This window comes from Carassius carassius, chromosome 17 (assembly GCF_963082965.1).
Source record: "Carassius carassius chromosome 17, fCarCar2.1, whole genome shotgun sequence".
Classification (NCBI taxonomy): domain Eukaryota; kingdom Metazoa; phylum Chordata; class Actinopteri; order Cypriniformes; family Cyprinidae; genus Carassius; species Carassius carassius.
In genome coordinates, this window is record NC_081771.1 from 17471032 (window position 1) to 17487041 (window position 16010).

The following is a 16010-nucleotide window of genomic DNA, read 5'->3' on the forward strand; positions in this document are numbered from 1 at the left end:
GTTATTGGGCTACCTTGTTGAACGCATATCATTATATTTCACAATTTGTTTTATTTTCCAAATATAATTAATTAGTTCAACGAACCGTTCGGTCCATAATGCGTACCTCGTACCGAACCGAAAGCCTTGTACCGAACGGTTCAGTACGAATACGCGTATCGTTACACCCCTAATATATATATATATATATATATACTTATATTTAGTATATATAAATATTAGAGATGTAGCTATCGAATATTTTAGTAATCGAGTATTCTACCAAAAATTCCATCGATTAATCGAGTAATTGGATAAAATGTGTTTTTGCTTAAAGTGCAATATTAATTATGCAAGAGAAAACAAAACTCCTGGGTCTCTTAAAATGAACAACTAAGTTTCCTTTTTTTAGAAAAAAAATATTTTTATTTTTTAAATGCATAGAAAGTAATGCATACATCAAAAAAACATTTAATTCTTACCCATTGTTTGTCTGTCTGTACTTGTACTGTGAAAAATGACAATAAAGTTGAAAGATGAATTAAGTGCATTTAAGTGCCATTCAGTTGGGGTTTTAAATAAAGCATTTTCTGAGATGCACATTAAACATTAAACACATAACACAATTTAATTTATCTTTTAGTTACTGAAAATTAACTTAACTTTTTGGTAAACAAAGGGGATTTACTATAAAAAATAAAACATGGAAGAAATGTTGTGTGATTAAACCTTAAAAAAAAAAAAGGTTTGATTTTTTTTTTTAGTAGTAGGCTATGTACATTCTGCTGAACAATAGTCTTTAACCGGACTTTTATTTTGACGGGTTGACGTACATTTTTTGTAATCGAGTTACTCGAGGAATCGTTTCAGCCCTAATAAATATATACTAAATATATATATATATAAAAAAAAAAAATAATAATTATATATATATATATATATATATAAATAAAACTATTATAAAAAATATAAAAACTAATTCAAAATATAGCTTGAGTGATTGAGGCCTGTGTCGTCCCAAGGGTGTGGATGGGACAGGAATTATAGGCTGTTGTAGCAGCTTCCTCATCACTTCCTATTGGCCTAGTGCAGAAATCCTAGAGAGCCAGATGTCTGACAGTCTCAGAGTGTTCAGAGCCTGTTTTACTGGAAATGTCAAGACTGCAAATCATCTCAGAAAATGTGCCAAAACAGACCAATTAGCTGTACACTTGATATCAGACACATTACTATCCCATTATGCAATGGAAGCCAATCAGATTTTTAAAAAAAGATGTAAACTAGGTGGTCCATTTCTAGCCAAACATTATTGGTATCAAGAAAATGGTTCAATTTTTAACAACATGCAGGTAAACTATTTGTGCTGCTGTTATATGCGTGTCATAGGTCAAAGAACACACGGGTCAAAGGACAATGCTAAGATGGCAGATATAGTCTGTCCAAGAATGTATTTACACATAAACAGTTCTTCTTGCATACAATACATACTCTACATGCTAGGTATGCAATTTCAGACACAGCATGTATCCTACTTACTTTTCAACAGAAACACATTTCATAAAACCTTACACTATAACAATTTTAGTATTACTACAAACACATACACTACAATTTTGGATAAGTAAGACTTAAGCAAGGATGCAACTGTTTAATGGTGAGAGTGTGCTAGGGCTGTAGCTATCGAATATTTTAGTAATCGAGTATTCTACCAAAAATTCCATTGATTAATTGAGTAATCGGATAAAATGCGTTTTTGCTTAATTAAAGTGCAATATTAATTATGCAAGAGAAAATAAGACTCATGGGTCTCTTAAAATGAACAACTAAGTTTCCTTTTTTAGAAAAATAATATTTTTAATTGTGCAAGAGAAAATAAGACTCATGGGTCTCTTAAAATGAAAACTAAGTTTCCTTTTTTAGAAAAATAATATATTTTTTTTTTTAAATGCATAGAATGCAATGCATACATCAAAAATAAACATTTAATTATTACCCGTTGTTTCTCTGTCTGTACTTGTACTGTGAACAATGACAATAAAGTTGACAGATGAATTAAGTGCATTTAAGTGCCATTCAGTTGGGGTTTTAAATAAAGCATTTTCTGAGATGCACATTAAATATTAAACACATAAAACATTTAATATATATTTTAATCATTGAAAATTAAGCAAACAACTTTTTGGTAAACAAAGGGGATTTACTATAAAAAATAAAACATGGAAGAAATGTTGTGTGATTAAACCTTTTTTGTAGTAGGCTATGTACATTCTGCTGAACAATAGTAATAGATATCTGGCAAATAATTGTCTTTAGACCGGACTTTTATTTTGACGGGTTGACGTACCTTTACAAGTTCTGTGTATGTGATGTGATGCTAGTTTTACTCAAATCAAATGGTCAAATGCTCATGAAGTGACTGTCAGAGCAGTTCTGGAGATGTTGTTCATGTGTTCACGTCCTTATTTAGTGAGACAGCAGACGCTGAAATCACCCGAGCGTCACGCGTGCTTCCGTGTGTTTGATAAAGGAAGACGCGCTTCTGCTCCATTCATTAACAGAGACACGCAGAAGTTGCAGGATTCATATTTAAATAGACTGTTCCGGCTTAATATTTACACATATTAGTCCATATCGTGATTTGATGTAAGTGCAATGACCTATTTTTGATTAATTCATTCAAAATTTGGCAAATTCTGTGCCATTCCGCGTTAAACTGTAAAATCCATTTTTATGACTGGATTCCGCGATTCCGTCCACGTTTTCTGCATCGCGGAAATCATAGGGACCTAGTTGTGGTATGCCAGCTCTATCTTGCAATGGACACACACCACGATGTTCTCTTTACGTTTGCCCGCGCCCTCAAATAAAAACACTGCTGACTGCTTGCAGTATGCGATTTTCGGACGCAGCGCTTGTCTCCTTCCGCTTTGTGGGTGACGTAAACACGTTGTGTCACATTAAAAAAATAATTGCGAAAGAACCTGATGCGAGATTTAAAATTAATTAAAAGAGTCTTCGAGGCAGAGGAATTTGCCTCGATCATTTTTTGTAATCGAGTTACTCGAGGAATTGTTTCAGCCCTAGAGTGTGCACAGTTATAATCTCACAAAAGACTTCTATCAATTAAAAAATAAAAATAAATCACAATTTCCCTAAAAATGCAAGCAGCAAAACTTCCTAAAGCTTTTAGGAATAAATTTCATTTTAAAATATATTTAAAGTAGAAAACTGTCTTCAGATTTTACAATGTTTTTGATCATTGTATCGAAAACATCATACATTTTTGATCAAATAAATGTGGACATTGAGACTTTATCAAAAATGTATAAAATATCGTCCCAACATCAAACTTTTGAACAGGTGTGAAAAAAATATGATTTGAAGTTAAATTTATTTCAATGAGTTAATGATGTTTGATGTTCAATGATGTTTCAAACAAGAAACATCACAATCTGTGTTTGATGTTGCAGTTGAAGATATGTAATATGATTGATGGTTGTATATTATTCAAACTAAAATAGTGTAGTTCAGACAAACAGGGAAAATGAAGTGTCTGGAGTAATTCAGCAACATGTCAAATATAGAGACTGATGGCACATCACCACATTGCCAAATGCTTGCGTCTGACTTTATAACAAATCCTTCACAAGATCAAAGACTCCAATAGGAGAGAGCGGTGTCAACGCTGATGAGACAATACAAACAAATACAGTGCGCCTTAAACTACCTCATTAAATGGTTCGAGTGATCGGATGGTGATCTGTCTTAAACACATTTCATTTACATCTGCTCTTTTCATGACCAGATCAGCTATGCTATCAGTCCTGACAAACAAAGTGGCCAAGTGTAAACAGGCCCAAATATTCACAATTTGACTACAGATCCCAAAACGAAAGTTAAATATATCCACATAATCCAGCCACGGGTTAAAAGTCCATAAATACATTTTCCCTGATTTCAAAGTCGGAGAAAATTATAACTCTGGCAGACGCTGTGGAGCAGAGAACAAACCCATATCCATAAATAAATGCTGAGGCTGGGATCGCTGTAGGCCTTCAGCGTTTAGATGGCAGCACAAATTACAAGTTGACGAGGCTGAGGAGCGGCTCACAGAGGAAGAGAGCAGGTCAGTGGGTTTCCGGGTGAACTGGGAATAAGGTTAGAGGCAAAACAAACAGACTGGTGCCCAATATGCACGTGCGTAAGCATTCATTCCCTCAAGGCAAATCATTACAGACTGTGTGGGCCTGCCAATTCCTAAAATCAAACAGCTGTAAGACCTCCCTCCTTTATGCCAACTTAGGTCTGTAACAACAAAAAAAATATATATAATAATAAATAAAATACATTTCAATTATCAGTATGGCTGAATACTTGTATACCAACAGTCAATCAGTAAGATTGTTTAAGTTTATTTAGTACTTTATACAGTAGATGGCCTTAAATCAAGCAGCTTTATACTATTATTAAACATGAAAAACGAGTTTTTAAGAATTACAACCTGATGTTCTGTTATAAAGCAGCTCTCCAGTGTGGAGCTAGCAAGTGATACAATCTTTTTATTAGTGGGGAAAAAATATTTCATTAAAGTTATAGTTTGGTCTGCAGAAATCAAAGCTTGATCTAGCTCAGGACTGTTCTGATTAGTGACGTGACATTCAGCCAAGTATGGTGACCCATACTCAGAATTCGTGCTCTTCATTTAACCCATCCAAAGTGCACACACACACACTGCAGCGAACACACACACACTGTGAACACACACCTGGAGCTGTTGGGGGTTCGGTGCTTTGCGCAAAAGGCTCCTAACGTGTGGTATTGCCGGCCCGAGAATCGAGAATCGATAGAGTCATACTCTCTAACCATTAGGCCATGACTTCGGATTATCATAACCCTATAAAGTATTTTAAGAGAGATTATGTTGTGAATATTAGTTTATCCAAAAAATAAAACGTCTTATCACTTAACCTTTATTTTGTTTCTTATCCATATGACTCATGACTCAAAAATATATTTTAGGTAATTAAATCTCATTTTGTGTGCCAAATATATTCATTTGTATAAATTGTATAACTAATTACATAATATGACTTTCAAAAGCTGAAGTGATTACCTTCATTTATTCGTTAGAATATGTATAACAACATTTTAACTAATTGCAAAAGCTGAATAATCAATAAATGTCTGCTGAGTAATCAGCTAAATAATCAATGCTTAGATCGTTCTAATAATAGTTAGATTAATCGATTAGCAAAATAACGGTTTGTTGCAGCCCTACTTTAAAGTTTTGAACATTTAATACATTCATACAATAGAATATATGGCAGCTTTCATTGCCCAAGGGCCGCCCATGAGGCCGTTTGACCGAAATGCCAAACAACCAATCACAGTTCGTTTCTTTAATCATCATGTTCCAAGGCCTAGAAATGTCGTCGCAATAACAGACCGGTGTGTAAAACTCTCGGATGTATTTTAAAGATTCTATGACGCGAACTTTAAATATTTGAAATACTTTTGAAAACCTTGCGTTTAGTTGATCCTGATAAGCACCCCTCTTCACAGTTGTAAACACGCCAGCTTTCTTTTTTAATGAAGGGGTTTGGCGCCACCACGGTATCTTTGTTCCTAGGCGGAGTGTTAAAGAACGCGACATGTCTCACGGAAATCCTGTAGAATTTAACCAATCCGATGATGACTTCGACACTCGAATGATGAAGACATCTTATTTAAGCAAATTTAGACATTGTATAATTACAGTTAATAACTATTTTAGTATTTTAAATTTTTTGCTTTCATTTCTTACTCTTGGTTTGTAAGGCAATGTATTAGGGATGGGACGATAACCGGTTTTATTGATAACCGTGATAAAATGTGCTGAAGGTTAGTAATATCGTTTAAAAATGAATTATCATTAAAACCGTGTTTGATTATCGCGGTTTTAATAACTCACTATTAAATCATGTCCAGCCAGCAACAGTCTGACGCAAGCGCAGCGCACCATGTTTTTTTTGTTTTTTTCCGAGAAGGAATGGCGAAAGTCAGTGACTTTTCTATGCTTTTCTATGCTTCTACACTTTTCATTCTTCATACACTTTTCATCCCTACAATGTATTGATTTTTTTTCCCTTGGTATTTTATTTTTCCTCTTTTTACATTTTTCAAATTTTATCTTTTGCTCTCAACCTTTACTTATTTGCACATTTCTGGCTTTATTTGATATGACAGTGTGACTGGAAATAATTTGAGAAAAGAGAGAGGAATAGGATGCAGCATTTAATTTAAAATAATTAAGATCATATATTATTATTATTATTGAATTAATGAAAAGACATTCAGATAGACAGGTTTTGACATAATAAATTAATTCATGTAAAAATGTCAGACTTTTCAGTTGTTCATAAAACGCACCGTCTTGTTGATTATGAAAAAAAAACGTGTCTGCATTTGAACAATAAAACAAACCCAGGGTTTTAAACTTGTACATTTGCAAAACTAAATCAAAACAGTCTAAATCAAAACAACTGTCACCAGTCAATGCATACATTTGTGTATGAGTAACTCGAGTAACTCGATTACAAAAAATGATCGAGTCAAATTCCTCTGCCTCGAAGCCTCTTTTAATTTATTTTAAATCTCATGTCAGGTTCTTTCGCAATGATTGTTTTAATGTGACACAACGTGTTTACGTCACCCACAAAGCGGAAGGAGACAAGCGCTGCGTCCGAAATCTCATACTGCAAGGAGTCAGCAGTGTTTTGATTTGAGGGCGCGGGAAAACGTAAAGAGAATGTCGTGGTGTGTGTCCATTGCAAGATAGAGCTGGCATACCACAACTAGGGCCCTATGATTTCCGAGATGCAGAAAACGCGGACAGAATCACAGAATCCAGTCATAAAAACGGAATTTACAGTTTAACGCGGAATGGCACGGAATTTGCCAAATTTTGAATGAATTAATCAAAAATAGGTCATTGCACTTACATCAAATCACGATATGGACTAATATGTGTAAATATTAAACCGGAACAGTCTATTTAAATATGAATCCTGCAACTTCTGCGTGTCTCTGTTAATGAATGGAGCAGAAGTGCGTCTTCCTTTATCAAACACACGGAAGCACGCGTGACGCTCGGGTGATTTCAGCGTCTGCTGTCTCACTAAATAAGGACGTGAACACATGAACAACATCTCCAGAACTGCTCTGACAGTCACTTCATGAGCATTTGACCATTTGATTTGAGTAAAACTAGCGTCACATCACATACACAGAACTGTAAAGGTATGTCAACCCGTCAAAATAAAAGTCCTGTTTTAGACTAGTAATACATCTCTGGCAAATACTTTTGTTCAGCAGAATGTACATAGCCTACTACAAAAAAAACCTCAAACATTATTTTTTTATAATTTTATTTTTTAAGGTTTAATCACAAAATGTCTTCCATGTTTTATGTTTTATAGTAAATCCCCTTTGTTTACCAAAAAGTTTGCTTAATTTTTTAATAATTAAAAGATAAATTAAATTAATGTTTAATGTGTTTAATGTTTAATTTGCATCTCAGAAAATGCTTTATTTAAAACCCCAACTGAATGGCACTTAAATGCACTTAATTCATCTTTCAACTTTATTGTCATTGTTCACAGTACAAGTACAGACAGACAAACAATGGGTAATAATTCAATGTTTATTTTTGATGTATGCATTGCATTCTATGCATTTAAAAAATAAAAATATTTTTTTTCTAAAAAAGGAAACTTAGTTGTTCATTTTAAGAGACCCATGAGTCTTATTTTCTCTTGCATAATTAATATTGCACTTTAATTAAGCAAAAACACATTTTATCCGATTACTCGATTAATCGATGGAATCTTTGGTAGAATACTCGATTACTAAAATATTCGATAGCTACAGCCTAGGGCTGGACGATTAATTGAAAAATAAACCGAAATTCATAACCTCTAACCGACGTAATTTTCCCATGTCGGTTATTTTACCCTGTTAACACTTCCCCCTTAAAAGCATACTAGCGCGTGTGTAGCCACATGACTCTGCTCTCCAGTCAGTGGCATAAAAGCAAAACACGGAGGTGAACGCCGGTGTTGTGCCCAATTTCGACCCCCTGCCGAATTATTACCCCCCTTGTTTAAATCACTACTGATTGCCTAATCCAAACCCAACCCTTAATCCTAACCCCTCCCCCACACCTACTCCTAAACCTACCAATACTAGGGGGGTAATAATTCGGCAGGGGGTCGAAATTGGGCACAACACCGGTTCAACACATACTTATGGCACGTGAGCGGTTAGGCTTGCGTCTTCACTAAACTTTGTCAGTTGTATTTGTTTTATGGTTTGGACATTCAAGCGATTAGATGAACGGATGTGTATTATTATATTGAGCTACCATGTTCATGCAGCTGCATTGTGGCTAGAAACACTCATATAAACAGTAGCTATGAAGATCGCGTGCACAGAGGAACACAGAAACTAGTTGTCAGCGCTGTCCTGTGATTTATCACTAAAGTAGCTTAGAATCTCAAAACTTATTATAACATGTTTGTGTGCAGCGCACATGAAGCACAAGCGCGTGCACAGAGTGCAGCGGTTGGCGGTCGCGCTGCGGGTTCCTGGTTTGTGTCCGTTCTCGGACTGTTCTGTGTATTTTAACTGTAGAAAAGGTTGTTCCGAGTCGAAACTACGATACAGAAAACTACATCAGTATATCATCATAAACACAGCCATTTTTGTCTTACGTGAACGTAAACAGATGAGAAAGAAAACAAACATATACAGTATTTTTGCTTAAAGAGACAACAGCCTAATAAACGCGCTGCCTGTCAATGTTAATCAAAGAACAAAAGAAAATCATTCACTGATCTTGACTGAATATATTTAATAACTTTACTTGATTAATCTTTATTTTATTTATAAAAAGAAAACTATGCAGTGTTTTTAAACTTTTAATTACAGTTTCTGTACCTGAAATTTAGTTTAGTTGTATTTATTTATGATATTGCTAATTGATTTGTTTGTTCCTATCTTATTACTTGTCTTTAACACTTTAATATTTGAAATTTATATGAATCTAGTTGTTTTTGCTATGGTATTTTTTTTAATCACAGGCAAAATTCCTCTTGTAGTGTTTTTAGCCTCCTTATCTTTGCTCATGTTATTCAGCTGCAACAGAATGCTTTGTAAAAATGTTTGACCTCTAAATGTTTGACTTAATTTTTTTTATATTGGATTTTTTATCTTATTGGAATCAAAACTAGGAATTGATAAAATTCAAACAATACTCTACCCTAGTAAGAAATGTTACGAACATAGATTAAATATGATTGACTATCAGCAGTTATTTTCAGTACAAACCTTGTCAGTGAACTATGAGGGCAAAAAAACCCGAAACAAAATAATCGTTCATTAATCGTAATCGAGGTAAAATGTTCAATTAATCAAGGTTTTGATTTTAGGCCATAATCGTCCAGCCCTGCTACAGCCCTACTTTAGACTAACATGAACAGTAGTTCAGCACATCTGTCTTTATTTCTTTGGTCTGGCAGTTTAGTCCTGAGAGTCAATTTGGTATATTTTCCCACAGCTCTCACACTTGTGTACCTGGGTGTGCATTCAAAGAACACAGTCCCATCTTGGAAACAGATGTGGCAACATGACATCAGACCCACAATGCAGCGAGTACACAAGTGCACGTGCACACAAGTTCACGTGCACACACACACACCTGCTGAGAATAAACAAACCCCTTTCATGAGCAACACCAGACTGCGTTAGCGTCAGTTTGTGCATCATGAAACAGATCAGGAAACCATGTTGCCTTATGAATCATTACACACAATCTCCCTAATAAAACATCCACACCATCTGACAACAGACCAATCAATACCACAATTCAAACACACTTACCAGTGCTAAATTAAGTGTAATGGAAAACATGTCCCAATACACTCCAGAGGAACATTAGAAAGAGTAATAAATCTTTGAACCAGATTTAACCCCATTGTTCTTCTATTATCTAGACGTAATATGAAGAATCATTTACCTCCAGCAGGGTGTCTCTGCTTCAGTACAGCATGTTTGGTGGTGCCACCGCATTCCAGAGTCCTGTAGCCTAATAAAGCTGGATAATGACCGTTTACCACTATCTTGTGTTTAATGTTTGTAACAGGGGAATTCAAAGTGCATTGTTATCTGATCTAATCATGGGAAGTTCTCATCCTCTACCAAAACACTGTCTTGTAGATAGTCTTCCATATCAATCAAAAAAGAGTTGTTAAAGGAATAGTTCACCCCAAAATAAACATTTCCTAGATTTGGAGTAATCCAGCTTTACATCACTTGACCACCAATGGATCCTCTGCAGTGAATGGGTGCCGTCAGAATGAGAGCCCAAACAGCTTATAAAACTTCTTACTGAAGGATTTACTTATTACAAACACACAACTTTTCCCTTTACAAGATGGATGGACTGGAGTTGTGTTATAGATTATTTGGATGTTTTTATTCAAAAGTTTGGAATCTCATTCTATGGCACCCATTCACTGCAGAGGATCCACTGGTGAGAAAGTCAGGTTTTAAATTTCTCCAAATCGGTACAGATGAAGAAACCAACTCATGTACATCTTGGATGGCCTGAGGTCTGTTCCTTTAAGACGAATTCAGGTGTTGGCGTTTTTCCATATCCCTCATTAAGCAGCTGGCAACAAAAAAGCGCTTTAAAAGCCACACTGCAAACCTCAAAACTGCACAAACACACAAAATCTTAAATCTTGACGTGTCCATGTCGTTTTGTATTCAAATGCTAAAGTGATATTGTAGGAAACTTAAGCAATGCATCCTCACCGAAAACCTTACCTTTTTTTATTTTCACCCACAGTGATAAAAACAGAACATCAATGCAGAAATGCATATGTCAGATCAGATGTGTAAATACAGCCAGGCTAGCACATAGAAAGTGATTTCAGGCCAAGGGTGTAAAACAGACTTATAGATGCAGGATTTAAGTGCTAAAGCCATGTGGCAGCTGTCACCCACAACAACCCAATATGCAACGCAAGACTGCCAGAGGTCTCCGGAGAGATGGACGTTTACGTTCTCCAGCACAGCCGCAAATGGACAAAACCAAACACAGTGTTCTGGCTACAGTGTGTGTGCTTATTTTTAAATAAACTTTGGGTAGCTTTGCAAACACAATAGCAAATGTACAATATTTGTGCAGCGGAATCAAACAAACAAAACATCCAGGCAAACAATTAACCAGACAACCATGGAAGAAATTTCACGGTGTAACCATATGTGATATGAATCATTTCAACAGTTCAACAAGACAGGTTGTAGTTAAGTAAATATAAAAGGTTTAATTGGGTTTAATAATAAAAAAGTAAACTACAACGAAAATCTAGTTAAAAATATAAATCAAGCTATGTTTTTCTACACTTTTTTTTTGATAAATGAATACAAGTTATTTTAATTCATAGTTATATTAAATGATTATGCAAATTTGTATTCAGTGCACCAATATAAAAATAAACAAGCAATATAAAAAAAGAAAAACGCCACATGGAGACTTAAAACATTTTTGACTGATGACAAAAAAACCAAGCTGAATCAAAGTTTTGAAATGATTCACTGAACAATCACTGAATGGACAACCACTAAAAAAAGACAGTTTGGAAATTATTGAAAATGAATCAAACTTCCCACCTCGAATACTTTAGAAGAATCATTAAACTAGTCTATTGACATGACCTTTATGAAATACATGACCGTTCAAACGTTTATGGAAATATGTGGGACACTGGAGCAATGGCTGCTGATAATTCCGTTTTGTCACCACAAGAATATGTTACGTTTCAAAGACATTTCACACATCATTTCAATATTTTTAATGTTATTTAGTGTAACACGTAAAAAAAAAAATAATCATACCGATCCCAAAATTAGAGTTTACCATGGCCAAATAAAAAAGCTCATTAAAACACACTTTAAATTATATTAGTGCACATTCATCACAACTACATAAAAACTCAGGGTCTCTCATGCAGACATATATGGAGATCAACAGAGACAAAAAACTGAGCTGATGTGAAAGGACTCACTCACCTCAAGGTCATAAAACTCCTGAGCATCATCCAGGCCCTGGACGCAGATCTGCAGGCCCCTGCCGTGGCCTTTCCCTCCTGCTCCCATAGCTGAGCTGAGGCTCTGCCCGGGCTCCAGGGTGCTGATGCCGGTGTTGTTCTGAGCTCCGAGCCGTGTCCCTGCAGGGGTCTGCAAGGAGCGATAGGTGCCCTCGATCTCACCCATAGCTGCTCCCAATGCAGCCTACCCCTTCTCTCACACACATATACACACCCCTGCCTGGAGACAACAGAACAATCAAAGAAATGAAATGAAAGGAACAAGCCAGTTCTACACGAATTAATATTATGGTACAATCTGAAAGAACTAATCCAAGATTCAAAGACAGGAAAACAGATGAAACCGGATCTGCAGAGAGAGCAGTTAGAAATCTAGAATCAGGATTTTTTTATTTTTTTTTTAAGAATGAAAAATAAGTTTAATAAATATAATTTATGACTGGTACCATATTCATTGTTTTAATGTTATGATAGTCAACTACACATATTAGGCAAACTGATATTTTATTACTGAACACTAATAACCATAACAACCTAAATAATAAACATACAAAAGATAACATACTCCTCCATATATACATACATATATATATATATATATATATATATATATATATATATATATAGCACACAGTTTAAGATTTAAACCAACCATTCAAAATTTTTTTTTGTTGTTTTTAATCATAAAAAAAAGTTAAATTAAAAGACTTTGCACATTTTGTTTACAATCCGTTGAGTTCATCCGAGTTTTGGCCTATGTTTAATTTCACTGGAAAAATCAATAATAAATTTTGTGGAAAAGTTAAAATATCATTGAAATATCAGCCAAAACAATTATCGAAGTAAGTGTTCAACAAACAGATTATTCGGACATTGTATCCATGTATCGACAGATATTTTTTTCTTATGTTGATAGGGGTTTTGTTTTCTAGCTCTATTTTTTTTTTTATGAGCCATGCATGGATGATTCATTTGCAATAAAAAAATCAATGAGATGCATTTAAAAAAAATAAGAAGGATTTTTACATTTAATGTCAACTTTAGAGAACAGGCATGAGTCAGTCAGAATTGGTGCATTTATTGTATTGTCAAACTTGATTGACTAATTGCTAGGGATGCACCGAATATTCGGCCACCGAAGATTTTCGGCCGAAAATGGCCCAAAAGAGCATTTTCGGTTTTTGGCCGAAAGACTTTTATCACCGAAACAACACGGCCGAAATGTTGTGATGATGACGCAAACAGAAACCGCGACCTGAACGTGCACCTGCATAGCGCAGACCACGAGCTCCCCGCGACATTCACTTCACACCAGTGAGAACATTCTCTCTCTTCTTATTCCTTTATTCGCAGCACTAAAGCGTCTCCTAACAAAGAGATTGAGACGGACCACGAAGTGAGAACAAAGAAAGGTACAGTCTTATAGAGTCTGTTAGCACACGTCTCACTGAGATCTTTTCGGATCCTCTGCACTTCATCGCGAATGTGCTTGATCCGCGTTATAAAGATCATTACTTGGATGCGGAAATAAGGCAGAGCGCACGAGAAATGATCCAGGCCGCGCTGGATGCGGAGAACCCGCGTGGAGACGGAGAAGCGCCAAGCGCAGGAGACAGATCAGAGCGCGGAAAAAAGACTCGTCTCTTGGCATTCACCCTCGTTGTCTGATATTTTCAGTGAAATTCTGCAAGAAAGTGCCTCAAATAATAATACATTGGCTATTGTTCTAGTTCTTAGGCTACTATATATGTGACATTTTATTTACAGTAGCCTATATATATATATATATATATACACACACACACACACACACACATATATATATACATATACATACATAATATCAGATTGTAGCCATATTTCTGCTAGATTTTCTGCTAGATTTCTGCTTTAATTTGATAAAACAAATTATTTATGCCCTGCCCCTATTTAAATACACTCTCTCAAATATTTCTCAAATGTCAGGCAGATGACAAGCTCAACTGCTCAACAGCTAGATGGTTATCTGTCTGAAGTCCCCATCCCCAGAAGTGATAACAGTCTTGCCTACTGGAGAAGTAATGCACTTTCTAGTCCTACAGAGAACAATTTCAAATGCACTTGACCTAAATGCACTTTGTTTTTATGAGAGAACAGTTCATTTTAAAACCTTTCTGCAGGCCAGTAGGCCTGTACATTATTATTTAATATTCACATGAGTGGGATACATTTTTAGTTTGAATTTTATTTTATACTGTGCATTGTTGCAATGTGCTTAATAAATATTGCATAATTTGTAATTATGTATTTTTATGTTTTTTTATAATTTATGTAATTGTAATTATCTTTGAAACTTTAATATTAATTTATGCAATTGCAATGTCTTAATTTTAGTAAAGTTAGTACATGGTCATAGCAATAAATGCAATGGAATAATTGGCATAATTTCTTTCGGTGTTTCGGTTTCGGTTTTCGGCCTTGGTTTTCTCTTTTTCGGTTTTCGGTTTCGGCCAAGAATTTTCATTTCGGTGCATCACTACTAATTGCCAAGGTTTCAAGTCAAACATTCACAGCTGCTCTATACTTTTAAAAACATCTGATGACATTTACACTGAAATAGTGTGATCCGACTCCCTTTCCTTCACATGACACTTCACAAAGTTCCTGTCATTATTGGCCAGCACAATAGCAGTGACATGACCACAAGACACAAGCTCACATAATCCATTGCAAAATACTAATGTATTGCCAAATTTAGCAGTGACTTTGCATGAGGTCTGATTAACACTGGCAACACTAGAGGCATCAATGCAACACGACCAACTCAAACAGGCTCCACTTTAACTCTCATGATCTCTAAAGTAACAGGGACAACTGAGAATAACATTCATTAAAGCCAACATCATTCAGCATGGTTCTGGCTCTTTAAAGCAACAGGTTGGTTTAAGTAATTTGACTGGAATCCTTTCAAAGCACAGGCTCACTTACAAGCTGTGTTCCAAACTGACCTATTTCCCCTCATAGGAATAGAGTTTATATTTGAGAAAGAATACTTTATCCCGGAGTTTGAGCAATTCCTTCAACTGAATCAGCCAATGATCAGCGACCTTTAATCTCTTTTGTTTTAGTAATGAAAAGAAATTCCTCATTGCAGGCTGCACTTGATAATGCAACAATTTTGAAAACAATTAAATGACAAGCCGACATAAACTCTGGAGTTGTGTAATATAATGAGATAAAGCTGCTTGGAACCAAGATAAAAAAAAAAAATCTCTGTAATAGCTTAAACGCTCACGACAAACTTATTTTACTCGTCGTATTTCACTAATAACAACAAAAAGATCCTCAGCTGCGAAGAAAAATAAAAGCACACATTTTGCTGTTTGTCATTACAGAGATGAAACAAAGACTGACAAAGTTTAGTCAAACCACACAAACATGCGAATAGACCATAAACCCTATCGTGTGCTTCACTGAGACACGTTTAAATACGATACTGCCAACATAATTTATCTGAATTTGCTTTTAATCTCTATTTTGAGATAAATCGATATCATACCTTTTCTTTTTCGCCTGGTATTTCTTCAACTCTAAATGAGTTACACGTCCGACCGTCGTTGTAGGCGAACTGCGGCCAAGGCTCCGCTCTGATTGGACGACTTCAGACAGATTCTGCTTTCTATTGGTTCAGACTCGCACTGAAATGCACAGCAGCTATTGGCTGAAAGTTATGCCTGCGGATTAATTTGATTGGTTTCGAAATGCCATGCAGTTTGATAATATAATATAATATAATATAATATAATATAATATAATATAATATAATATAATATAATATAATATAATATAATATAATATAATATGGTTCAAAGACGTTAACAAAAGTGATTTTATGTCCAT

The 16010-nt window shown here is 35.2% G+C and overlaps 1 protein-coding gene across 1 annotated transcript in view; it reads right to left on the minus strand.

The window, feature by feature from the left end:
• farp2 (FERM, RhoGEF and pleckstrin domain protein 2) overlaps positions 1-15795 on the minus strand; it is a 63221-nt gene extending 47426 nt beyond the window's left edge. The window contains exons 1-2 of the mRNA XM_059571189.1: positions 15670-15795; positions 12094-12351 (exon numbers count right to left, since the gene is read on the minus strand). Of these exons, the coding sequence (XP_059427172.1) occupies positions 12094-12297 (204 nt within the window). The 5' untranslated portion in view covers positions 12298-12351; positions 15670-15795. The remainder of the gene's footprint in view (positions 1-12093; positions 12352-15669) is intronic.
• Positions 15796-16010: the final 215 nt, after the last annotated feature.